Source organism: Carassius gibelio, chromosome A25, assembly GCF_023724105.1.
Source record: "Carassius gibelio isolate Cgi1373 ecotype wild population from Czech Republic chromosome A25, carGib1.2-hapl.c, whole genome shotgun sequence".
Lineage (NCBI taxonomy): Eukaryota > Metazoa > Chordata > Actinopteri > Cypriniformes > Cyprinidae > Carassius > Carassius gibelio.
The window spans coordinates 8,772,791-8,798,033 of record NC_068395.1 but is presented as its reverse complement, the minus strand read 5'-3'; the positions used below and the strand labels follow the sequence as shown (position 1 = coordinate 8,798,033).

Here is a 25,243-nt window from a genome sequence, read left to right as displayed (position 1 = left end):
TTGTTGGGGTTTTTTTGTCAATGAGAACTGAAACAATTTAGTTACCATCTTTTTTAAAATTTCTTCCTTTATGTTTTACAAAAAGACATGAGGGTGAGCAAATGATAACAGAATTTACATGTTTTTGGTTTCTCGAATTAAGAACAATAAGTGCAACTGTTTTTTTTGAGTCCTACCTTCAAAAAAGGGATCAGGTACGGTTGAGGAGATGATTTCAACTCCGTCTGAAGGCGATTTGTAAACTCCTCAGGCTCAATTTTTGCGTCCTTTGCAGATTTTAGAAGGCAAAATGCACATCAGTTATATCACAGATAAAACCGCACATGCTTTATGAAAAGATTTACTCCTGTCACAGTATATAAGTACTGAAAGTTTGTTTCAATAAATCTTTTAAAGCCTTGAAATGCCTTAAATACATGATTCATACACATTTTTACCAATATGACTTATCCATGACTTTTGAGACAATATTCATGACTGTTCATTAATTTACAAGTTTACATCAAAATAGGAATAAAAATCTGTTCAAATTCCACACAGTGTATGTTAACTAAATTTAATGACTAAAAATGATACTTATTTGCTTTATATTTGTTTTAATAAGAAGTACAAACTGTGATTGTGCCAGATGTTACTCCACGCAGAGAAGATATCACATCCCTGAATATTATAATTTATTTAACTAATATTATCAACTAAACTCAGAACCTAATTTGCATTAAGGAAACCGTTTAGGTCTAACAAGTATCCTAGTATTCAGGGATAGAAATATACAGAAATGAACATTACATTGTACATTAAAAACAGATGAATCCTTATAATTAAAGTTACGCAAGTTATTTAGTCAAGAGCAGTGATCAAGAGCTCTCTTTTCTTTTGTTGTTTGATTAACATTAATGACAGCTTTATTAGGCGGCTGTGCCTTAAAGACCGCAAATGGATTTCTTTCTCAACAATTACTTACATTTATGAGGATACTCCGCAGGGCGGGCATTTTGACATAATTTTGTGTGATTTTGGCTGCCGAATGTCACCTGACTAAACCCGGAAAACAGGTCTCATCACTTCTGTGTTAACAGCCATATTAAATAACGGTGATATCAACAGACTTTAACGTAATGAGTTAAACTAATTGCATGCAACATGCAACAATGACCCGATCAGGCAACTGACATTTCTTTTAACCGTCTCTAAACGTGAGCGAAAGTCTGGTTATCGCAGCGTGCAGCGGCTCTCTTGTAGTGCAGACAAGATGCGCTGATGTAAAGATGTTTTAAGAGGATGAAAGAGAGAAGACGAGGTACCGCTGAATTACTTTTGCTTTTTTCATATGTCTGATTGGATCTAATATTCTGTGTGGGTTTATTAACATCTTACCCGCATGCTATAATAAATAAATGTTTACACAATGGTAATCAGGGGCATTAGGTGTGAATTCATAGCCTTGTGGCAAATTATGCATGTTAAAAAACAAAAGTTGAATAAAAGGTAAAAACATCAAAACAAAGAAAAATGACAACTTTGCCAAATTTAAACTGTAAAATGTACACAAAAGTGCTTCTGCAGGAACAGAGCAGCCATAATGTGGCTATGTATAGACACCTTTACTGCCCTGTCTGAAAAAAGGAAAAGGTTTATTTTGAGCCCTGCAACTGCTGACATCTATAGGTTAGAATAAGAATATCACTAGAGGAAATGAACTACTAGATCAATTGGTTTATTGACAGTGAAACAATAATGAAGTGTCTCAATCAAAACATTGCTGCTAGTGATGCAGAGCTACACTAAAAAGCTAAGGCTTACCAGCAGATCCTGCACTAGTGCCTTCACATTCCGAGATGTTTCTGGCGAGGGGGAATTATGGGATGCCAGTTTGATGAGCGTCGCTAGGAAGTTCCTGCACTTCTTTACATTCTCTTGCATTTCCTGAAATGAAAAGTCCCAGCATTTTAATGAAATAGAATTCATGTCCATTAATAGTAAGTGACATTATGAATGAAAATGGTTTAGCAGTACCTGAGAGAGGACAGGGGCTCTGTTAGCTGGGGCAGCAGCAGGGGTGGTGATGGGACTCTGAGGGGACACGGAGGGCTTGAGGACTGTCTGCGGCGCAGGCTGCACACGGGCCCCTGCTGTAATGACTGTGGTGGTGGGCTTCTGAGCCGAGGTGATTGTCACCACTGCTGTCTTCTGCTACAAAAGTAAAAGCCAAGCTGAGGTAAGGAATGGTTCAAGTGGTTTGTGCACCACAATAAAAAGAAATCTTTTGCCCAAGCTTTCAGTTTGAACTGTACAGATTGAAATAACACAACAAACAACACATTTAAGGAACTGTTCATCCAAAAATGAAAACAGCCATGATTCACCCACTTTCAAGTGATTCCAAACCCATATGTTGTCTTTTTTTTTTAGCAGAACAGACAAAACAATTATCGTAGAACAATGCACATAAAAAAAATGATTCAATAGAAGTTCACCACAGGTTATTAAACGTCAAAAAGGGCAAAAAAGCATAAAAAATAAACATTTTATTTAAGCGCCAGTTACCAAATCTGAGAACGTTTAATAGTCTTGTGTGTGATTAACAGAAGCCAATCAAATGAGATGTCATGATGTTTGGTTACAAGCCACTCGAGAAATAATGTTTGTTGTCACTGTCAAACAAGCGGCACCTCATTTGATTTGACTGTAAAATCAGGACGAGATTATCTGTAAATAAATCACTTACATTTAAGCCTTTTCACCACACAAAGCTATCATTTGGTTTCAGAACACTTCAAAAGGTCATATGGACTCATTTAAAGTTGATTTTACTTTGGAACAAAACAGGAGAACCATTTCATTTCATTAGTGGAGTACAAATGTGCAATACACCATTCAATTTCACTGCATGGAAAAAAGATGCAATGAAAGTTGCAATAGAGATGGTCTTTCTTTATAGTTATTATTCACGGCCAAAACAATATTATGATGCAGCAAGAGTTTGAAATGCTTTCAGATGACCTGTCTTGCTCATACCTGGGCAACAGGTGTAGTGACTCTGAAAGCCGTTCCAGCGGTGGGTGTAGCAGGTCTCGGTGACAGGGTGCCTTTATTTTGGTTCTGAGCTTTGGCCTGGGCTAGGACCTGCTGAGGAACCAGTGCCAGCTGTCCAGCCTCCGTGCGTACCAGCACCATACCTTAACAAGAACATAGGGAAAAATTCAACAAATCATATAGGAGTAATTAAGGAAAAATGTAACTTTAAAATTTAAATTTGACTTATTACACTCATGTCATTCCAAAACTTTGACTTACTTTCTGCTATAGCATATTATGAAAAATGTGCAGTCACATCAGAAAAACTCTCCAGGCCAAAAATGTATATCCTGTCAGTAATTTAGTGATTTATGAAGCACAGCTCACACAGAAGTCACTTTCAAACCAAGAAGTATTTTGTTGGTAAACGGAGCAAATCCACTTTTGATTAAAAAAAAAATAATAATAATTAAATTAAATGCCCTCACATGGAAATCCCAATTGCAGGGATGTCATTTGAAATTACTGGATTTTGATTGTGAGCATTCGCAAAACTATGGTAAATGTGACCACAATCAAAGTTTTTTTTTATTATACACAAAATCAATGGGGTCCAATTTTATTTTGGACCCCATTTACTCACATTATATGCACATGAATATTCCTCTATGATATCTTATGCTGCAAATAAATTAAAAATAAATAAAGTCATTCAGGTTTACAACAACATTAGGGTGACTAAATGATGACAGATAATCTCCGCTCCTCCTGTCCCTATAAACACCCTCTTTTTTGCTGCTGGTCCCCTTATCGCTTCCTGAGATTTTACCTGGAGGTATGGTGAATCCCGGCGGTAACTGAATGGTAGTTTGTTGCTGCGGTCTGACGATCAGCTGGGTCGTAGGAGCCCCTGGACGCTGTGGGGGCACCGCAGTCGCCGTCCCCTGAATGGGGGTACCGGGTCTCAACAGGGTCGTAGGCTGTCCTACGAGAGCAGTCGTTGCTGGCTTTGCAAGGACAGAGGGTGTGCTTGCCACAGGAAGTGAGGTCACCACTGGACTGGACGACACTATAATCTGAGTGGGAGTGCTGGGGCGCAATCCTACGGGAGTCCCGGGAAGCTTGTTCGGGACGATGGCTTTAATCTGGTTTTGAAGATCAGGTTTGGGCTCTGTGTTTGTGAATGCCACAGATGTGGGCACAAGACCGGTACCCTGCACGGGCAATCCTGAGACTTTGGGGTCACCTCCGTTGTGTACGATACTTGTGATGGTGTTAGGAGGCCTGTGCAGTGCAATGGTGGGGTTTGCTTGACTATCTAGTGACATATTCGCATGTGGCAGTGTGCTGCTGGGCTGAGCAGGCACAAAAGCAGTATTTGTACTAGTAGGAGCAGACATGTCGCTTTTACCATTACCTACACCTGAACCAATGTCAATTCCGTTCACAGAAGCAGGAGCAGAAGCGATGACAGAAGAGTTTAACGTGCCACTGCTTCCGTTCACAGTCTGTATTCTGGCGGGAACCGTCCGGACAGCAGACGCGATGTGATTTGTATTGGCGTGAGAGTCTGTAGGTGCTGCGTCACTTGAACAAGTTGATGGGCTTGATGAATGATATTGCACCCGTTTCGCGACTGCAACCGAATTCGCAGAGGTGTTAGTCAGGTTCGAGGTGGACGGGACAGAGCTGGACGCTGGTATCCTACCCGGACCGTTCTCTTCAGAGTTTCCCTCCTGGTTTCGCTCTGGCTGTCGCTGCTGCTCCAGTGTTGTTCCTACTTGGGCGGGCGGCAGTTTACCCAAGTGTGGATTTAGCGTGTTTGAGGGTCTCCTAGTGTCGCCTTGAGGACCGACCGCCTTGTTTTGTCCACCCAACTGCGATTCTAACGAGCCTACAAGGTCACTGACGGCTTTTTCGTCCACTTCGGAGTAGAGCATATCTTCCAGTGGATCGGGGACGCCCGCCATCTTTGAGAGACGCTTGAGAAATTACTGTCTATGTGCGCACGGCGCGTGCGTTGTTTTGCTGCTGAGGCATTGTGGGAAACGTAATGACATCATGAGCAAGATTTACAACTGTCTTCATAACCCTGTCATATGTTTGTATCGTAAAGATCTAATAAAGATTATAAAATAAATAAATAAATAAATAAAATAACCCTGTCATATCTGGAATCAAATTTGGAAACTTAGTTACATTATATATATATATATATAAATATAAATATATATATATATATATATATATATATATATATATATATATATATATATATATATATGTGTGTGTGTGTGTGTGTGTGTGTGTGTGTGTGTGTGTGTGTGTGTGTGTGTGTGTGTGAGATAAAAAAAATTATAACATTTTAATAAGTAAACATACATTAAAATTAAACATATATGAAAATACGTTTAGATAATAAATATATTTATATTTTTGTTGATATTACTAATATTTAGATATTCAAATAAAACGAATTGATATTAAACTCATGTATAATTATCTTCAATAGCAATATTTATAGATGAAGAAACAGTTTTATAGTTTCATACATTTTTGGAGTTGTCCTCATTCGTCTTGTTTTTGGTCATATTTGTATTAAATGTATTTTCAGGTCTTTTTCAATTACGACATGTCTTATTAAGAATAATATTTAAGTAACATGCTACTTCTATTAGTTAAAGGCAGCATACATAAATGTAAATATGGGTAAAATAAACATGTTTCTAACTGTAAAGGCAGAGGTTCAACAAAATAAGAACAAAAAAAAAAAAATGTGGGTTTTATTTATAATTTTTTTTTTTTTTTAAAAACGATAGGTTTGTCTTGACCCTGTGTAAATAATATCAGAAATAAGATTTTAGTTTGGGAAGCTTTGATTAGTAATATGATATCTATCGCTAAACAGATTGAACTCTGCGTAAATACAACGCAACAGTGACTTTTCTGGTGTCTGATTCATGTGCAGATCACGTGGTATTTAGCTGGACCAATAGAATTGCGATTCGTGTTGAACGGCCAAAATAATAAAAACACTAGAATCGGCTTTTAAAAAAAAATTATTTTAACGGTACTGTCTGCGAGAGTGAGTACAAGCGCTAAATATGGTGAAATATACGTCTTGTTATTAATTGTTTAAATTAACGTAGCATGATTTAATTATGCGAATATGTCTAAATATCTATTGTTGATAATGCGATAGAGATAGATAACAAACAAACGTCATGTTCATGTTAGCAAGCTGGCTAATCGAGCTCATCAGTCTTATGAAAGTTGGATTCGAAAGGCGTAATACTGGGAGTTTCAGATGTCTAATTCTTAATAAATGATACAATATAAAGAAAATATCATAACATTACCAAATAAATCGCAAAATAGAATATTGTCCATACACTGGCAAACGCAATATTCTAAACAATCTGATAAAAAAAAAATAACAACAGTTATGTTCTATTTAATACAATGTTATTAAATAAATAGTTTACATTTTTAACACATAGTTTTACATTTTGGATTTTGTTTAAAACTGTATGTTGTGCAAAACTGCTGTTAACTAGGGGGCGTGGTGTATCGTGAATATTATTATAAACAGCAGGTTGAAAAAACTTTGGATAATTCCCACTGTACAAATAAGAGAAATTGCATTGGTCTATATTTTATTTAATAATTTATTTTCTGAGATCTATATATTCAGATTCCTTCTTATGTATTATTCAAATGTTATTAAGAGTTGTAGCTCTTATCTGTGTATTAGTTTAGTGTTTAGACTGGTTTAACTCTTCCATCCTCTTATCAAACAGCCAGAAAAATGGCCACGGCACAGTCAACACTGATGTTCGCAGTGTGCATCGTGATGATAACTGAACTCATACTGGCCAGAAAGGACTACTATGACATCCTCGGTGTGCCAAAAGATGCTTCTGAACGTCAGATCAAAAAAGCTTTTCACAAGCTTGCCATGAAATATCACCCAGACAAGAACAAGAGCCCCGATGCTGAAACCAAATTTAGAGAGATTGCAGAAGGTGGGTCAAATATTACATTACATTACATTATTCATATAGCTGACGCTTTTATCCAAAGCGACTTACAATTGCTATATATGTAAATATGCACTACCTGTCAAAAGCTTGCAATACTTACAAATTTTTTCATGTTTGTGTAAGTAGTCACCTTGGCATTTATTTGATGAAAAAAAAGTAATATTGTGAAATATTATTACAATGTAAAATAATTGTTTTCTATTATATATATATATATATATATATATATATATATATATATATATATATATATATATATATATATATATATTATTGCTCAAGACAAGTATAAATAATGGTTTTTATCATTATAAATGTTGAAAACCATTTTTCTGCTTAATATTTTTGTGGAAACCATGCTACTTTTTTCAGGATTCTTTGATGAATAGAAAGTTGGCAGGAATAAATAGCATTTTAAAATCTATTAAAATATATGAAAATAATAAAAACATAATATTAAAAACAGTCATTTTAATTTGTAATATGTATGTAACTGTATTTTCTTTCAAATAAATGCACCCTAAAAAATTAATTAGTCTGAACTTTTGTTGCTTAAAGAAAAGATTCCTCAAATTGTTTAGTCTGACATGCATCATTTTTAACTCGTTCTGCAGCATATGAAACGCTATCAGATGAGAAAAGAAGGCGAGATTATGACCAATCAGGATACAATACGTTCAGCCATGAAGATATGAACAGAGGAGGAGGGCAGCGTTTTCATCATTCCTTTGATTTTAACTATGACGACATGTTCAGAGACTTTGACATATATAACCAAAACAGGCATGCTCGCCCAAAACGGCACTTTGATGAGCACTTCAGGGCCCACCAGCAAGCACACAACCGCCATAAGAAACATTTCCAGGGTACTTTTGATTCCGGAGTCTTGGAGGACATGTTTGAAGACCTGGAGAAGATGTTTGCATTTGACCGACACATGAAAAGGACTGAGAGCAGGTTTCAGGGCACAGCCAAACAGCACTGCAGAACGGTGACGCAGCGGAGAGGAAACATGGTCACCACGTACACCGACTGCACCTCATCATGAACATCAGAGTGGGCCACAGATTGGACCATCACACCTTTATTTTTATGCCTGTCTGATATAGATGGAGTTCTCAATTTGCTGCTGTGATAAGTGGGGTTTGATTTTACATGTGACTGATCTGTTATTTATGATGAGAATGGGTGCATTTGTTTCCAGCGGTTTGACTGAGATTTATAATTGACACTATGTTGGGTAGTGGCCTCTTAAAGGAACAGTTCGCCTCAATATGAAAATTAGAAATTTACTCACCCTAGGGCCATACAAGAAATGGATGAGTTTGTTTATTTATTCATCGGAACATATTTGGAGTGATTTGGCATAACGTCACATGCTCACCAGTGGATCCTCTGCAGTGAATGGGTGCCGTCAGAACGAGAGTCCAAACAGCTAATAAAAACATCACAATAATCCACAAGTAGCAACTCCAGTCCATCAATTAATGTCCTGTTAAACGTCTCTGTGTTTTTAAGAAACAAATCCATCTTTAAAGCGTTTCAACTTTAAACTGACACTTCTGGCCAATATAGTCCATGAACCATAAGTAAAAAAAAAAGTCCATCCCCTGTTGTCCTCTCACATCAAAATCCACTGACATACTTGTCTAAAATTGTTTTGGCTTGTAAACCATTGCATTTTTCTCCTGACTCAGACTAAATGAAGTTTTCACTTGAAAAAGCGATATTATAAACAGGACTTTTATAGTTAAACAACTGTTTGAAATTAAAAAGTCTTCTTGATAGATTTGTTTCTTACAAAAATGCAGCTTTTCATTTCACAAGACGTTAATTGTTGGTCTGGAATTGTGAACTGGGGTGTACATTGTGATGCTCTTTATTGATCTTCTATTCTGACGGCACCCATTCACTGCAGAAATGTAAAATTTCAGCATATTTAGAATTTTTTTTTTTTTTGTATGATCTGTTCCTTTATTAACCTCAGAGTCCAGTTTTAGGTTTTTGATGAGTTTGTTTTCATCCCTGAAATACAAAAAAAATTTGATGAAAACATCAGACAGACGGTTTAGCTCTTCCATTATGTTCTCTACTTATCCAAGGATGCATATTTTGTTGCAGTGTTGGTGCAGCTGAAGTCTCATGGTATGAGTCTTTGGGATTCACATCTTCATGAACTTCTTGTCTCTTATTTTTATGTGAAGCTTAACAAATGTTTGCTGCATTGCCGTGAATAATATAGTTCATTATACTGAAGTAGTTTCTTTCAAACTCACACTTATTAGATAGAGAGGTGCCTTTCCCACAGATTGGAGCACTTTTATGACCTTTTGTATTATAGTTTGCATGGATGAGAGAAAGTAGGTCTCCGTTTTTGTCATTGGACATCAGTCACCTGATTGGGTTTGTAAACCGCTATTGTTTTAGAAATGTACAACAAGATTAACATTATTCTTAACGCCAAAGTGTATTTTGGCTGAACATTTTATATGTTTGTAAAAAAACATAAGAGTTCATTGTTTTTATATGGCAGTGTTACCCCCCCCCCCCCCAAAAAAAAAGAATACAAAGACAAGGGGATTGTACCAATTTAGCATTTGCCTGACAATGTTTTTTGTAAATACAATGTATAACCTAGATGTGTTCCTGTATGTCTTCATCTGTGACCTGTTTTGTTGAATAACCCTGTGTGTGTGCAATATTTAAAAGCCCCTCTCGTGTTTTAACTGTTACCCGCGGACATATTTGTTATGAAATGAGTCTCGGTAGACTCATCTGGCACCTTCTTTATTGTAATCCCATGGATGAAAAGTATATCAGAAAATAAGCTGTTTGAACCCAGATCTATGTATACTTGGGTTGACAATAAATAGTGTTGAAAACTATTTGTTTGATGGCCTTTTTCTTTTCAGAAAACCTATTTATTGATATGGAAGTACTCATATTTATAGTACCCTCAGTAAACTTGAATGGATATAATTGTAATATGGTTTTGATAGTAATATACATATGCAGATGCTGACATGGAATATATCATATAGGTAGAACGTGGGATAGAAAGAGAAACAGAAATATTAAAATTATTAATGATACTGAGGAAGTTTGAAACAGTCTTGCTAAAAACCCATTTTAAAATATTTATTAAATGACTTTATACTGAAGTGTTTTTTAAGATGTTAAATTAAAAGGCTCTTAGATCCTGATATTGATGTAAAATAAGATATAGATTGATAATTTAAGTGGTTTTATTTATGTATGTATTTCTCTATTTATTTTTTTATCTTTTTATTTACCTGTTAATCCAGTTAAAGTTTGTAAAAACCTTTATCTTGATGTGCATAAAAAAAGATGATATATATAGTCGTCCATAACCATATTAATAACTCCACGTGGTCTGCGTTTGTCATGATTTATGTAATCGTGCAACTTTAACTATGTTCAGTGCTACCTCACCCAAAATGTTTTCCTGAATATTTTTGTTGCACCCAATAGTCACGGTTGGAGAGGGGGTTCAGCGAAAAATCGGCAGCTGTCAGCAGGAAGTGGCTGTCAATGGCAGCAGGAAGTGGCTGCCAATAAAACCGGATGGCAGCTGTCGCTAATACCCGGAAATTGGAGGAGGCTGCCGGCGGCAACAAGACAAATAAATAATTATATACACTTATGATTATGTTTAATACTTTTTTAAATAAGTATAAAGGTCAGTATTGTATATTATTTGATTTAAAATATTGATCAAATATAAACAAAGAAATAAGATCATTTTCCTAAACGTTAATTTCCAGCTGAATGTTTATGCATGTATCATTGTTTGTGTGAAATAAAACAATTTATATTTATAAACGAGAGTGCCACTTACTGGGTGTATGTTGTATATTTATTATAGGCTATATACACAAATGACTGAAAAGAGAGAAGTCTCTCAGAGACCTTTATTTAAAATCATAATTTGCGGTTATATTTGTAGTATTTCAAGAAACAACTATATATATATATATATATATATATATATATATATAGTATAAAGTAGCTGTTAAATTTGTAACTGGGTTAGTAAGTTGTCAAAGTCAGTGCTTTACAATGTAAACCGTATAAAATATATCCAGTAAGCAAGCAGACTAAAATATCAATCAGAATCACTAACAACAATCCGGAGGTATTTTCAAGACTCTTAGATCAGAACTGATGAGGTATACAGAGTTACTTCTCCAGCATCTTGCACCAATCACTGTAAAACCCAGGGTGGATGTGCATCTCCCCTCATTTTCCTCTTGCAACATGGTCAAGTCAAGCATCGTTTATTTATATAGTGCTTTTAATAATACAGCTCAAAGCAAAGCAACTTTACAGTATTAAATAGGAAAATAGTGTGTCAGTCAATAATGCAGAAGGACATTAGTAAACTCAGTTTGTAGTCAGTTTATCATTCAATTCAGTGATGTCATCCTTCAGCTCGGTTCAGTTTAAATAGTATCTGTGGAATCATTTGCAATCATGTCAATGATATCACTGTAAATGAAGTGACCACAACGAAGCAAGCCAGAGGAGACAAGGAACCAAAACTCCACCGGTGACAAAATGGAGAAAAAACAAGGTCTTTACAGGGGATCTGTATCTGGGGCTCTAGTTGTCCTGGTCTCCGCTGTCTTTCAGGGCTGTAGAGGTCCTTTCTAGGTGCTATCCACCATCTGGTCTGGATACGTACTGGATCCGGGTGACTGCAGTGACCTTCGAATAAGAAAGAAACAGATTAATATAATTGAAGATGTTAATATCTATACGATGTTTGATAGGGAGCCAGTACAGGGTTTACAGAACTGGGCTAATCCGGTCATACTTCCTGATTCTAGGAAGAACTCTAGCTGCTGCATTTTACTATTCATAAGAAAATGGTGACTTTAATACCTAAATTGCTTTATTAACAGTAGACATGCATGCACAGCCATATTAATGATTATTCCCATTGCATCTTGTCATCATGTACAGAGCAGTGATTACATTTTCATGCATAATTTGCACACCTGGTAAGCAGTTGTTGTAAACCTCGTCGCAGTGTCTGCAGGGTGTACATTTTGTTGAATTCCTGACATGGCTTAGACTTGTTCTCCATTTTGTTCCACCTGTATATTGAGATTAGGAGCATGAAAACAGCATTATTACAAAGATAAACATTCAGACATGGCAACTGAGAAATGTAATGTTATGGCACCTTTTTAAACCTCTAATCAAATCTGTAAAAGAAGATACTCAGTCAAGCCAGCTGGATTGTGCCCTCTTTCGAAAGGAGTCTGTATACAGTACAGCAGACTTCTGAATTTGGAACAAACCAAAGACGGACTTAGTAATGTAGCATCACCCCTCCTCCAGGATCACGTAAAGAAGAATTTTCAACAGGACAGCATCTGGCAACTATTGGGTATTACAAAAAAAATAAAAAAAAAGGTGTCAGTGCCATGGTTTTGTCTCAAGATGCACATCAGTAATGTGTTTTTTTTCTTTCTAAATGCATGTTTACAAAAGCTACTTCAATGTTCTAAATTTAACTACAGCCTAATCCTGGCTTAATCCAAGCACTGTCTGTGAAACTAGACCTAAAAGTTATAAGGAATTATGAACCGGTCCATTATATTTTGTATAGATAACAATAAAAAAAAAATAAAAAAAATAATTGTTTTGCATTCACATGCTTACAACTTCAACTGGTACACAGAACAGTTCTGCACATGCATAGTATTAGAGAAAACACACCTCAATAGTGCAAAAAAAAAAAAAACTTATTTTAAGAACTCTTAAGTTAATGTATATCACACAATCTCCTGAAAGACTTAACATGCAAAAATATATGGTTAGTGTTGCAAATGTATCTTCTATCATTCCAGTCAAACAACATTCTTTTATATTATTCAATAGACTGTTAACACGCTAACAAACGTTAATATTTAATGGTACGTCAAACGTAATTTGAAGTTAATGGTAGGCCCCTAACAAGGTACACAAACAACGTTGCTACCACTAATTAGATTTCATTGAACAATTAAACCAAAGTAGACACCAAGTCTACCAAGTCGTTCACCAAGATACCAATTAAAATCAAACTTACAACGCAAAAAAACATTAATTACTCCGATGACCAATTTCTGAACTTACCGTTTGATCAATCGCAACCATTACTGAAGCGTTTGGGTGCAGTTATATCTGATTGGTTGCGCCCACGTTGGTCGATACTGATTGGCTTCCACCGAATGGCAGGTCCCGCCTACCATCCGGCTGACAGTTACTGCCTTCCGGCTGTCAGTTACTGCCTTCCGGCTGTCAATGGCAGCCACTTCCTGCTGCCAGCTGCCGATTTTTTATCTGAACCCCTGCTGCACGGTTGCCTTGGCGCATTCACTTAGAACAATGCTGGGAAATGTAGTTTATTTCCAGAAAATCTAAAAGTGGGTCAACAGCTGTTGTGTCGTCTAAAACTACAAGTTCCACAATGCACCAATACACCGGTGCGCAGTTTTTCCGCGGCCGGGTTGATTCATGGTGCGACTGAGGGACATTGGATGACTTTGTGCCGTGTTTAGCCGGGATATTCGCCTTACTCTTTCAGTTTGACAGGGGAAGAGGTCGTCAACGCGATGGAGGCTCTTATTCCTGTCATTAACAAACTCCAGGATGTTTTTAACACAGTTGGGGCGGATATTATCCAGCTGCCTCAGATTGCAGTGGTGGGGACGCAGGTAATGTTAATGTTTCATTTGCGGTTTCCATTCAGATTGAAACTGGTCAATGGCAGTGTCTCAAAACCTAATGAAGTACCTACCTAGGCTTCATTTTAGGGCTCCAAAGTTCCGATGCTATCTAAGTTCGAGCGCATTTATGAAGCCTCCTAACTAGGCAGGTCACTTGTTTTGAAACACAGCCTAGTATTAGCTACATTTATTTATTGTTACGACTTTTTTTTTCAAATATACAAATGTCAAGGTCAACGACAAATAAATAATTGTCGCATTAAATATACCGAAAATTAAGATTATAAAATAAAACTGTGTAGCGAGCTTTAATATAATGTTGTCAGCGCTATCCAGCTAACTTAACTAGCGTGCTAATGTAAGATCTCGCTTGTTTCTTCATTCCTGTTTCAATAATTGTCTGACTTCAAGGGAATATTATGTGACAGTTCCTACTTTTAGAAATATGTTATGTTTTAACAGTGTCAACAATATCACAACGTGAAGTTTTAGGGTTGTGCTGATCTCGGTACAGTAGCTAACAGATGAAGAGATGTGCCATGAACTTGACAGATCAGCTGCAGGATTCACTCTACAAGGAAAAAACGGGTAGAATAGAACTAAGGTGAAAAGGATTGGGGATATTTTCCATCTTGAAATTACACAAGACATCTGCATCATTTCATTATGGAAGTGTCGCATACTCTTTATAGTGTTGTAATATAGACCTTTAATGGAAGTAAACCAGAGATTAGCTCATGAAGTAGAGTAGTTTCCTTCTGTCTGCCACATATACTTAAGGTATAATAAATTTAAAGAGTCTTCAAATTGGGACTTGGCTGTCTGGATGGGCAAGAATTTTTTTTTTAACCCTGTAAAGCCTGACATGAAATAAAAACTAAGGAATGTTTGCTTCATATGTTTCTTTTTTTGTTTTATTTTAATTATCTAATGTGTCATATTTGATATTTCAGGCTTTTATGGCTCATACAGTATGATATAGTGAGAACATATCAACTTACACATCTATTTTTCAAACTGAGCAAAATATGCAATTTGATTCAGATGTTATTATTTACATAGGTTCAAAAGTAGGATTAAATACTAATAGTTTATAATGAGATTATTTAAAAACGTATATCAGACTATTAAAATGCATAAAATATCAGATGTCACTCTATAACTCACAATAATATTTCTTAGTATGTTGATTTTAAAATGTTTAGTTTAAGGATCAAAGCTCTAAAGTTTTGAGCATGTTTATTATTCATAGCCATTATAAGTTCAAAAATGATGCAGTAATATTTATAAGGTTAAAAAAGTACATTTTTAGTTACTTAAAATTTATTTTTTTTTCTTCACTAAATGCATAGAAGTTCAGATAGATTTAGTCAGACTCAGTACTGACTTGTTTGTTTTCTGTGGTTCTCCTGATTTGCAGAGCAGTGGGAAGAGTTCAGTGCTGGAGAGTTTGGTTGGCAGGGACCTCCTGCCCCGCGGGACGGGCATCGTCACCCGCAGACCTCTTATCCTGCAGCTGGTGCACGTAGACCCTGAGGACAGAAGAAAGACCAGCGAGGAGAACGGTATCCATTTTTTTTTTTTCCTATTTGCATCAAACAAGCATGAAGTAATGACCTGCAGGTTGTGTCTGGGATGGTGTGTGCTTTGTTTCTAATTTGGCTGCTCCATCACTGGCAATGCAGTGATGTCAACTACGAAGTCAAAATAGAAAGGGAAAGGTAGTGATCTGAGCAGATTTATTCCTGTGTGCTGTTTGTTTAAATAAAATATATGAACTTTCCATACATTAAATATCTAGTCCAGACAAATCCATGGATGAAGCTTTAAGCATTTGTGTGGTTTTGGCTACTGTAGAGTCCTATAAAGATGGCATCGCTGCAGGCTTAACTCTGTCATCTCTCTTTAAACACAGACGCCAATGCCTGGAAAAATGGGCGCCTTTACAAAGGTCTCCGTTTCCTTGTTCCTTGCCCTTTTGCTTGTGTTGAGCAGCTTTGTGCTTTTCCTCATCCTGCTTCCATTATTTGATTATAAGCTTTGGTTTCGCTGCCAGTGCAATTGCTTAGCATAAACAAACCCAGACTGAAGAATTTAGAGTACAATCCAGTTTCAGATTGGAAGTGGTGAGTATGAATGATTTGGGACTCTAAATGTCTGTTCACTCACTATTAACTCTCTAACAGTCATCAGTTGCTGTGTAAATGTCACCTTGTAGTGAAGATTCAACGTCTTTATTAGGACAATAAGCTAGGTATGCTGTGCTACCCATAATGCACTGCACTTGGAATTTGTTTTGTAGCCGTTTTTGTTTCATTTGCTGTACTGTTGCTTTTGAAAAATAAAAATACGTTGTCGTGGAACAAAAGCCTATCCTACAGAGTAAAGTCTGCTAAGTAAAAGAAAGTGAATGTTTACATACTGTAGGTCATGTGACCCAGTATTGTGTCATTGATAATGTCATTGTCACTATTGTTTTCCACAGGAGTGGATGGAGAAGAGTGGGGGAAATTTCTACACACCAAAAACAAGGTAAAAAAAAGCATTAAAACAGATATTTGGACCGAATTCACAATCATGTTTGTCACAAACATCTGTGACCCTTTGAATATTTTCAATTTTGAACAACTCTATTAATTGCATGGATAATTTACATTTATAAACACATACTTTTCATGAAACATTTCCACTTAAATCACATACCCACATAAATTTGTTCATAACCTTGTTGTAAGGTTAATAAAATTGAAATATTCCAATTGAATAAAAGAGAATTTCAGATAAACCTGTGGTCACGCTCGGCAAAAGTACAACGCTCTCCAAAAATGTGCTCTCGGCTGTAAGAACATGCAGCAGTTTCTTCAGGCAATGTCAAGTGTGCTGTCCTCAAAACCAGTTCAGATTCAATAAACAGCTTTTAAACTGATTACTGTCATTTGTATATTTAAGTTCAAAGAATCGAAGTAAAATTTCATCTTAACATGTTTATTGATCCTGGTCTTCAGAAACATTTATGTGCTCCAAACAGCATGGCAGTAAGAGTGTTTGGTGTCATAGTTTGATGAGCAGATGAAGAAGAACAAGCCCTTTCATTTCTGTTGGTCTAAACGATCACAGGAAGTCTACTCCGTGTGGTCTGGAGTCCAGACACATGCTCTGCATTCTCCTCATGTAACATTAATGCCATTCATTGGAAGTTTTTTTTCTCTTTCATTTTATGGAAGTTTGATTTAAGTCTTTGTGGAGTAATATATCATGATTGTTAATATCTCGTCTCTGCCTTTTAGATCTACACAGATTTTGATGAAATCAGGCAAGAAATTGTAAATGAAACCGAAAGAGTTTCTGGCATTAACAAGGTAAGGAAGAGTTTTTAAGTGAACTAAATCAGATGATGGATTATAAAAAAAAAAAGAAGCCTTTTAAAAGTCATAATGACTGCTGGAATCTCAGATTTACCATCATAGGAATAAATTACATTTTTCAAATATAATAAAATAGAAACAGTTATTTTAAATTGTAATAATACTTCACAGTATTCATGTCTTTTCTGTATTTTTGATCAAATAAATGCAGCCTTGGGGAGTAAAGTGACGTGACATGACATGTGGCCAAGAATGGTGTGCCATACTCATTTGTTGCTTTGCTTTTAACCCATCCAAATGCGCGCGCACACACACACACACACACACACACACACACAGCAGTGAGTAGTGAACAAACACACACGACTGTTAACACACACCTGGAGAGGTGGGTAGCCATGTCTGCTGTGGTCGCCCAGGGAGGAGTTGGGGGTCTGGTGCCTTGCTCAAGGGTCTCATCTCAGTCGTGGTATGGAGGGTAGAAGAGAGCTCTGGTTGTTCTCCCCCCCCACCTTTAATTCCTGCCAGTACTGAGACTCGAACCTGTGACCTTTGTGCTGTTATGCCACGACTAAGAAGTTATGTTAGAACAAATTCTTTCAAAAACTTGAAAAGGAAAATCTTACCAGCCCCAAACTTTTAGAATTGTAGTGTAGTTTCTATTGCCATCTGCAGTTTAAGAAATAAAGAATGTTGTGTCATTGTTTCACAGGGGATCAGTGATGAGCCAATTCAACTGAAAATCTTCTCACCTCATGTTGTCAATCTCACGCTGGTGGATCTGCCTGGCATCACAAAGGTGTTTTATTTAGTAGCTTAGCCTGGCCTGTTTGAATATTCCTTCTGTGGATTATTTTTTGATCCTGACACTGACATATTCATGTTCAGGTCCCAGTGGGAGACCAGCCTAAAGATATCGAGCTGCAGATCCGCGAACTGATCTTAAAATACATCAGCAATCCCAACTGCATCATTTTAGCTGTCACTGCAGCGAACACGGACATGGCCACCTCTGAAGCTCTGAAAGTCGCCCGCGAGGTGGATCCAGACGGTCAGCATATTAACGTTTATTTTGGTCTGCTTGAGCATTTTAGTTTTTTTTTTTTTGCACACAATGTCTGTACCTTTCAGTTTGTGTGATGTGGTGTTTTATTTTTCACATAGCTGTGTGATGCAGAATTATCATTCTTTTTTTTTTTTTATCATTATCTGCTATCAGGTCGCAGAACGCTGGCTGTAGTGACTAAACTAGATCTGATGGATGCTGGTACTGATGCAATGGATGTCCTCATGGGCAGAGTCATTCCTGTCAAACTAGGACTGATTGGAGTGGTCAACAGGTACAAAATGAAATAGATGTTTATTAATATGACTGTCAATCTATTTAAAATGTTAATTATTTTTAAAAGATGATCATTTATGCGTGTGTGTGTGTGTGTGTGAATTTGACTATTAAAATATACAAATATAATAACACTAAAATATTGATTGCGATATTAACATATTAACAAAATATACAGAAGTTTTGTCATTAAAATTTTTCTTAAATGTCTTAATACAGGAGTCAGCTGGACATCAATAATAAGAAAAGTGTGGCAGACTCCATCCGGGATGAGCACGCCTTCCTCCAGAAGAAATACCCCTCCCTCGCAAACAGAAACGGAACCAAGTATCTCGCCAGAACATTAAATAGGTGAGAATTTAAGCTTGAAACATCTAATTTCATTGAGCATATCTGCTTTTCGGAGTATAAATATCCTGTTTTTTTCCATCAGGTTATTGATGCATCACATTAGGGACTGTCTACCGGAGCTGAAGACACGTATCAACGTTTTAGCAGCTCAGTATCAGTCCCTGCTCAGCAGCTACGGTGAGCCGGTGGAGGACATGAGCGCCACCCTGCTGCAACTCATCACAAAGTTCGCCAAAGAGTACTGCAACACTATTGAAGGAACGGCCAAATACATTGAGACCGCTGAACTGTTAGTTCCCCTTTTCTTCCATTTACTCAAATTAATCTCTTTAATTTGCTATATACTATACCGTTCAAATTATTTTTTTAATGTTTTTGAAAGAAGACTCATCAAGGCTTTTATTTGATTAAAAATACAGTAAAAACAGTAATATTGTGAAATAGTATTACCATTTAAAATAGCTGTTTTCTATTTAAATATGTATATATATATAATATGCTTATCAATGTTGAAAACAGTTATATTTGCTGCTAAATATGTTTGTGGAAACGTGATACATGTTATTTATTTTTCAGGAAAACTTTCTATTCTTTACTGAAAAGAACAGCATTTATTTGAAATGGAAATCTTTTGTAACATTATGTCTTTACTGTCCCTTTTTGATCAATCACATCACATTTCCTTGTGGAATAAAAGCACTGATTTCTTAAAAAAAAAAAATCTTCCTGACACTCAACTAGATGGTATTAGTGCTAACCATAGTTGCTTGTTCTAATATTTTAGGTGTGGTGGTGCGAGGATTTGCTATATTTTCCATGAGACATTTGGTAGGACACTGGAGTCGGTCGATCCTCTTGGAGGACTTACAACCATAGATGTCCTAACAGCTATTAGGAACTCTACGGTAGGTTGTGTTGTGACTATTATATAATTTGAATTTAGTCCCAACTTGTATGGATATAAAATAGAGGCTTCAGCCAGCTATGTGCTGCACTTGGCTCTTGTACAGCACTGTCTATCTAACTATCTACAGCACTGTAGAGTTAGATAGTTTAAGGTAATGTAATGTAACTGTTGTGTGTTTCTTCAGGGTCCCCGTCCTGCTCTGTTTGTGCCTGAGGTGTCGTTTGAGCTGCTGGTGAAGAGGCAGGTGAAGCGTCTGGAGGAGCCCAGTCTGCGCTGTGTGGAGCTGGTGCATGAAGAGATGCAGAGGATCATTCAGCACTGTAGCAACTACAGCACTCAGGTAGACCGATCAGTTATTGGTCTGCATATACATGCTCATCTTTGCCTTTTGCATCACGAAAACAAAAGGTTAAATTAAAACAGTACATCAGTTAAGGCCTGTCCGTACTAAGAATGATCGCTATAACTAAAGTTTACTAAACCATGGTAAGTGAAGTCCACATTATGAATATAACGATAACAACACCAAGGTACAATGACGTTCGAATCACTTCCAGCTAATGAACGATTCAAACATTAACCAGAATCCATCCGACTCTGAAGAGCTTTAGCATGTGAAGCAAAAGACAAAATAACTGCAACACTTAGAATTAAAAGAATAGTATCTGTTGGTGTGGATGCTGATATAGTTAGTGTAGTGGATGTGAATGGATGTTTAGTGACGGCCAAGCCGATATTTGCTCGTATTGAGATTACCAACATTGCCAAATATAACTGGGCCTGACTGGCCGATTAATAAATGTCTCGTCTTCCAAGAGTCAGTTTCTGAATTATGAGCCAACACCTTTGTTGTTTAAAGGACATGTTGATATTATATTATTTGCATCTTATTTTCCATATAGTTTTAATTTTATAGTTAATTTAAGTTTTAAATGTTTATTGTGCAACAATTTACTTTTTTCTTATCTGTATACACAACATATTTATATCCATTGCTGGTACTTTACATGATTAGACTAGATTTATTAGCATTGTTTGATTTGTTTGCGATTTTTTTTTTTTTTTTCTTCCCTAGGAGTTACTTAGGTTTCCAAAGCTGCATGATGCCATAGTAGAAGTGGTCACGTCTCTTCTCAGGAAGAGGCTCCCAGTCACCAATGAGATGGTTTGTGTGTTTTTTTTTTCTCTCATGCTTTTTATGCAGTTTCTGTGCAAGTGAATCTTGTCCAAATTTGTGTTTACGCTGTGCTCCAGGTTCACAATCTTGTGGCGATTGAGTTGGCTTATATCAACACCAAACACCCAGACTTCGCAGATGCCTGTGGGCTCATGAACAACAACATTGAGGTTTACTGATATATTAATGACAATTTAATTCCGATTTATGACCGAAATGTATTGATCTGAACAGATTTGAATTTGAAGTTTATTGTTGTGGTCTTCGTAACAGGAGCAGAGACGTAACCGAATGAGAGAGCATCCCACAGCGGTCCCCCGTGATAAGGTACGATGGCAAATCTTGAGCTATCAGAGGAAATCGTATTTTCAGAATTGGTGTTTTATGTGTGAACTGTTGTGTACAAACTTTATGTTCTGTTTGAAGCCTAAAAACAATACATAAAGCACCAATGGACTGCATGGGAAGTGGCATGAAACACTAGTGGGCATTCAGTCTTGTAGTGTTGTTCTTGTTTGTGTGTGTCAGATGGCTGGAGGAGCTCAGGGCGAGCAGGAAGGAGGAACGGGGACCTGGAGAGGCATGTTGAAGAGAGGAGAAGAAGGCCAGGGTGAGGACAGGATGAAGGCACAGAGCCCTCAGAAAGGACACGCAGTGAACCTGCTTGATGTGGTGAGTCCATAAAACACAAATACTTTTGATTATGCCACAGCAATGACTTAAAAACATGCACTCTTAGAGTAAATAAACTCTGATGTGTGAATCCGTGAATTCTCTTTGAGAGCACAGTCAAAATGAATTAGTGTTGATTTGTCTTTATCTTTTGGCCAGCCTGTGCCAGTTTCCCGGAAACTGTCTTCTCGCGAACAGAGGGACTGTGAGGTCATCGAGAGGCTCATCAAGTCTTATTTCCTCATTGTCCGTAAAAACATTCAGGACAGGTACATAGAACAAAGTATATTAGTTTCCAGTTTTTTTGTTTCACGCTGATTGCTCACTCTGTTTCTCTGTCTCTGCAGTGTACCAAAGGCTGTGATGCACTTCCTGGTCAACCACGTGAAGGACAGCTTACAGAGCGAGCTGGTGGGGAAGCTGTATAAACCTGCCCTGCTGGACGACCTCCTCACAGAGTCAGAGGACATGGCCCAGCGCCGCAATGAGGCCGCAGATATGCTGAAGGTAACGGCAGAAATAATAATGTGTAGAATTAGAAATAATGTATATTAATGTAAAAGTGTTTTGTAATGCAGAGTAGCCTTTAAATTAAAAATAATTATTTGTTGTTCATTTAATTATACTAATAATAATTTATTATTAAAAAATATTGAAGTAATAAATAAAATTGTATATAACATTTATTAATGCAGAATAGTCTTAACTGATTGTTAATAATAAAAGTGAATTATTATTATTTAATAATAATATGCATAGTGATATAAATGTATATGCATGGAAAAAGTAGTAAGTAATGCAGATAAGCCTTTGCATTAACTGTTATTCATTAATAATAATAATTTAATTATTATATTATTACTATTATCTAATATTTAAGTAAAGCATTGAATTGTGAAATATTACTATCTTTATTTTAATTAATCAGTTTAAATTAATTTGTGTAGAAGCTGAATTGTATTTTATCATATTATACAATAAGACATTTTTAAACTTGTATCCTCTCCTCTACCCATAGGCCTTGCAGAGAGCCAGTCAGGTGATCGCCGAGATCCGAGAAACGCACTTGTGGTGAAGTCTTGCTGATGTACAGCCCCTCTCCCTTTCACTCGAACCCTGCGATCTGCATCTGCCCTGTCTCCCTTCTGTCTGGATTTCACAGGCAGCCAACTTGAAAAATGCACTGGTGTCAGTTAGTGTGTATTGAATATAGTTTTATGTACGCAACGGACTCTTCTCGAACTACACTGAAGGCAGCACATATTATGTCACACCTGCACACCATCCCATTCAGTTATCTCTTTTTTGTATGTAAGCTACCATGTGCGCTGCAGATAACGTGTGTCCCTGATCTAGTCTAAATTAAAGGTAGTTTAAATGTCTTGATGTTGTGGTTTCATTTGCAACTTTTGGTATGACTTTATATTTTCAATTCAATATTATTTGTATAGCACTTTTTATGATACAAATCATCGCAAAGCAACTTTACAGAAAATGTATGTTTCTATAATATTTAGTAGTAGCTTATCAGTGGTGACTCATTATGTACACATGGCAGAAATGTATGGAAAAATCTATTAAAGACGTAATCAAACAGACAATGAACACTATTAACAGCAATTATTAGGATGCAATCAAACTTATAGCAATATTTGGTAGTTCTGTATGTTGTTTCAGATTTGGCATCATCTGAGGTCGTCTGAGGGGTTAGCATCATCTCTCTTCAGCTGTTCTGGATCCAGACTGAAGCTTGTTTAAATATCAGATTACATCCCGTGGCAAAACAGAGAAACTAATAGAGACATAATTAGCATAGCTGCTGTTCCAACCAAGTAAAATTTATCTGTTTAACCCAAGCTAAAGAATAATAATCCACAATAATGCATTTATCAGATATAACTGCAGTACAAGATTATGGGATGCATTATTGAATGCTTGGTGAAAGAGATGTGTCTTTTAATCTAGATTTAAACAGAGAGAGTGTGTCTGAACCCTGAAAGTTATCAGGAAGGTTATTCCAGAGTTTGGGAGCCAAATGTGAAAAAGCTCTACCTCCTTAAGTGGACTTTGCTATCCTAGGAACTACCAAAAGTCCAGCATTTTGTGACCTTGGGGAGGTTGATGAATTGTAGCATGGCAGAAGGCTAGTTCGGTACGCAGGAGCTAAACCATCAAGGGCCTTATAGGCAAGTAATAATAAGTTGTAACTGATACAGAACTTAATAGGTAGCCAGTGCAGAGACTGTAAAATTGGGGTAATATGATAATATTTTCTTGACCTGGTAAGGACTCTAGCTGCTGCATTTTGGACTACCTGTAGCTTGTTTATTGAAGAAGCAGGACAAACACCTAGAAGTGCATTACAATAGTCCAGTCTAGAGGTCATGGATGCATGAACTAGCTTTTCTGCATCAGAACAGGTAATATGTTTCAAAGCTTGGCAAAGATTTGAAGATTAAAAAAATGCTGTTTTTCTAACATGGGAAATATTATTTTCAAACTTGCTGTCTAATATAGCACCCAGATTTTTGACTGTAGAGGAAGTAACAGTACATCTGTCTAGTTGCAAATTGTAATCTACAAAATTGTGTGTACTGTTCTGTTTTTTTTTTTGGTCCAATAAGTAATATCTTTATCTTATCCAAATTTAATAGGAGAAAATTATTTGTCATCCAAACTTTTAAATTTTTAACACACTTTGTTAGCTTAGATCATTTAGAAGTTTCATCTGGTCTCGTTGAGATATATAGTTAAGTATCATCAGCATAACAGTGGAAACTAATTGTGTATTTTCTAATAATATTACCAAGGGGCAATATGTATACTGAAAATAGCAGAGGACCTAGGACAGATCCTTGTGGCACTCCATATTTTACTGGTGATAAATTAGATGACTCCCCATTTAAATAAAGTTGTAGCGAACGGACTGGTAGGGTCTTAACCACATATAGAGCCTGTTCTTGAATAGCCTACCTGTATAGTTTTGTAATCGATCTACAGCATGAGTATGTCCTGATCTATGGTGTCAAATGTGGCACTAAGATCAAGTAAAACTAGAATTGAGATGCATTCTTGGTCTGACGCAAGAAGCAAGTCATTTGTAATTTTAACAAGTGCTGTTTCAATGGTGAGTCCTCAAACCTGACTGAAATGCTTCATACAGATATTTTTTTTTCTTTGCAGGAAGGAGCACAATTTAGCAGAAACCACTTTTTAAAAAAGTTTAGACATGAATGTAAAATTTGTTTTACACCCAAACTGGTAAAAAAAAAAATGTATATGTGTAAATCGTTTGGATAAAAGCATCTGCTAAATGCCTAAATGGAAGATTTGAAATGGGCCTATAATTTGACAGTTTACTAGGATCTAGTTGTGGTTTCTTAATAAGAGGCTTAATAACCGCCAGCTTGAATGGTTTTGGGACATGACCTGAAGATATCGATGAGTTAATAATACTGAGAACCACTTTTTTCTACTACAGGTAATAACTCTTTCAGTAATTTAGTGGGTAAAGGATCTAATAAACATGTTGTTTGTTTAGATGCAGTGATAAGTTTATTTAGTTCTTCTGTCCTATAGTTGTAAAGCACTGCAGTTTATCTTTGGGTGCGATGAATAAAGCTGAAGT

At 36.5% G+C, this 25,243-nt stretch overlaps 3 protein-coding genes and 1 long non-coding RNA gene across 7 annotated transcripts in view; 2 read left to right on the top strand and 2 right to left on the bottom strand.

Annotated features, from left to right (window-relative positions):
- The window catches only part of LOC127946702 (transcription initiation factor TFIID subunit 4), a 41,654-nt gene extending 36,629 nt beyond the window's left edge, over nucleotides 1–5,025 (bottom strand). Inside the window, exons 1-5 of one of the 2 annotated variants that reach the window (XM_052543417.1) lie at nucleotides 3,848–5,025; nucleotides 3,019–3,179; nucleotides 2,017–2,193; nucleotides 1,804–1,926; nucleotides 177–266 (exon numbers count right to left, since the gene is read on the bottom strand). In XM_052543417.1, the coding sequence (XP_052399377.1) occupies nucleotides 177–266; nucleotides 1,804–1,926; nucleotides 2,017–2,193; nucleotides 3,019–3,179; nucleotides 3,848–4,988 (1,692 nt within the window). In that variant the 5' untranslated portion in view covers nucleotides 4,989–5,025. The remainder of the gene's footprint in view (nucleotides 1–176; nucleotides 267–1,803; nucleotides 1,927–2,016; nucleotides 2,194–3,018; nucleotides 3,180–3,847) is intronic. The other variant, XM_052543418.1, reaches the window with a different exon arrangement.
- Nucleotides 5,026–6,005: 980 nt separating this feature from the next.
- On the top strand, nucleotides 6,006–9,946 carry LOC127947492 (dnaJ homolog subfamily B member 9). 2 transcript variants are annotated; one of them, XM_052544653.1, is made up of 3 exons: nucleotides 6,006–6,103; nucleotides 6,819–7,043; nucleotides 7,676–9,946. In XM_052544653.1, the coding sequence occupies exons 2-3, from the start codon at nucleotides 6,827–6,829 to the stop codon at nucleotides 8,107–8,109; spliced, it is 651 nt and encodes a 216-aa protein (XP_052400613.1). In that variant the 5' UTR covers nucleotides 6,006–6,103; nucleotides 6,819–6,826; the 3' UTR covers nucleotides 8,110–9,946. The 2 variants fall into 2 exon arrangements, with proteins under 2 accessions (XP_052400613.1, XP_052400612.1); XM_052544652.1 differs by having other exon boundaries at nucleotides 6,015–6,125.
- A 1,397-nt stretch (nucleotides 9,947–11,343) lies between these two features.
- LOC127947321 (uncharacterized) lies at nucleotides 11,344–13,350 on the bottom strand. Its single transcript, XR_008151271.1, has 4 exons — nucleotides 13,209–13,350; nucleotides 12,271–12,470; nucleotides 12,083–12,181; nucleotides 11,344–11,789 (listed from the first exon to the last, which is right to left on the bottom strand). It is a non-coding gene; the product is annotated as an uncharacterized LOC127947321 (long non-coding RNA).
- A 21-nt stretch (nucleotides 13,351–13,371) lies between these two features.
- LOC127947320 (dynamin-1-like protein) lies at nucleotides 13,372–22,997 on the top strand. 2 transcript variants are annotated; one of them, XM_052544341.1, is made up of 19 exons: nucleotides 13,549–13,789; nucleotides 15,222–15,366; nucleotides 15,717–15,752; nucleotides 16,287–16,333; nucleotides 17,089–17,160; nucleotides 17,879–17,965; nucleotides 18,055–18,217; nucleotides 18,386–18,506; nucleotides 18,728–18,859; nucleotides 18,942–19,148; nucleotides 19,644–19,764; nucleotides 19,951–20,106; nucleotides 20,842–20,931; nucleotides 21,021–21,113; nucleotides 21,217–21,270; nucleotides 21,472–21,615; nucleotides 21,775–21,884; nucleotides 21,963–22,122; nucleotides 22,634–22,997. In XM_052544341.1, exons 1-19 carry the CDS (start codon nucleotides 13,688–13,690, stop codon nucleotides 22,688–22,690), a joined length of 2,097 nt encoding a protein of 698 aa, XP_052400301.1. In that variant the 5' UTR covers nucleotides 13,549–13,687; the 3' UTR covers nucleotides 22,691–22,997. The 2 variants fall into 2 exon arrangements, with proteins under 2 accessions (XP_052400302.1, XP_052400301.1); XM_052544342.1 differs by lacking the exon at nucleotides 15,717–15,752 and having other exon boundaries at nucleotides 13,372–13,789.
- Nucleotides 22,998–25,243: the final 2,246 nt, after the last annotated feature.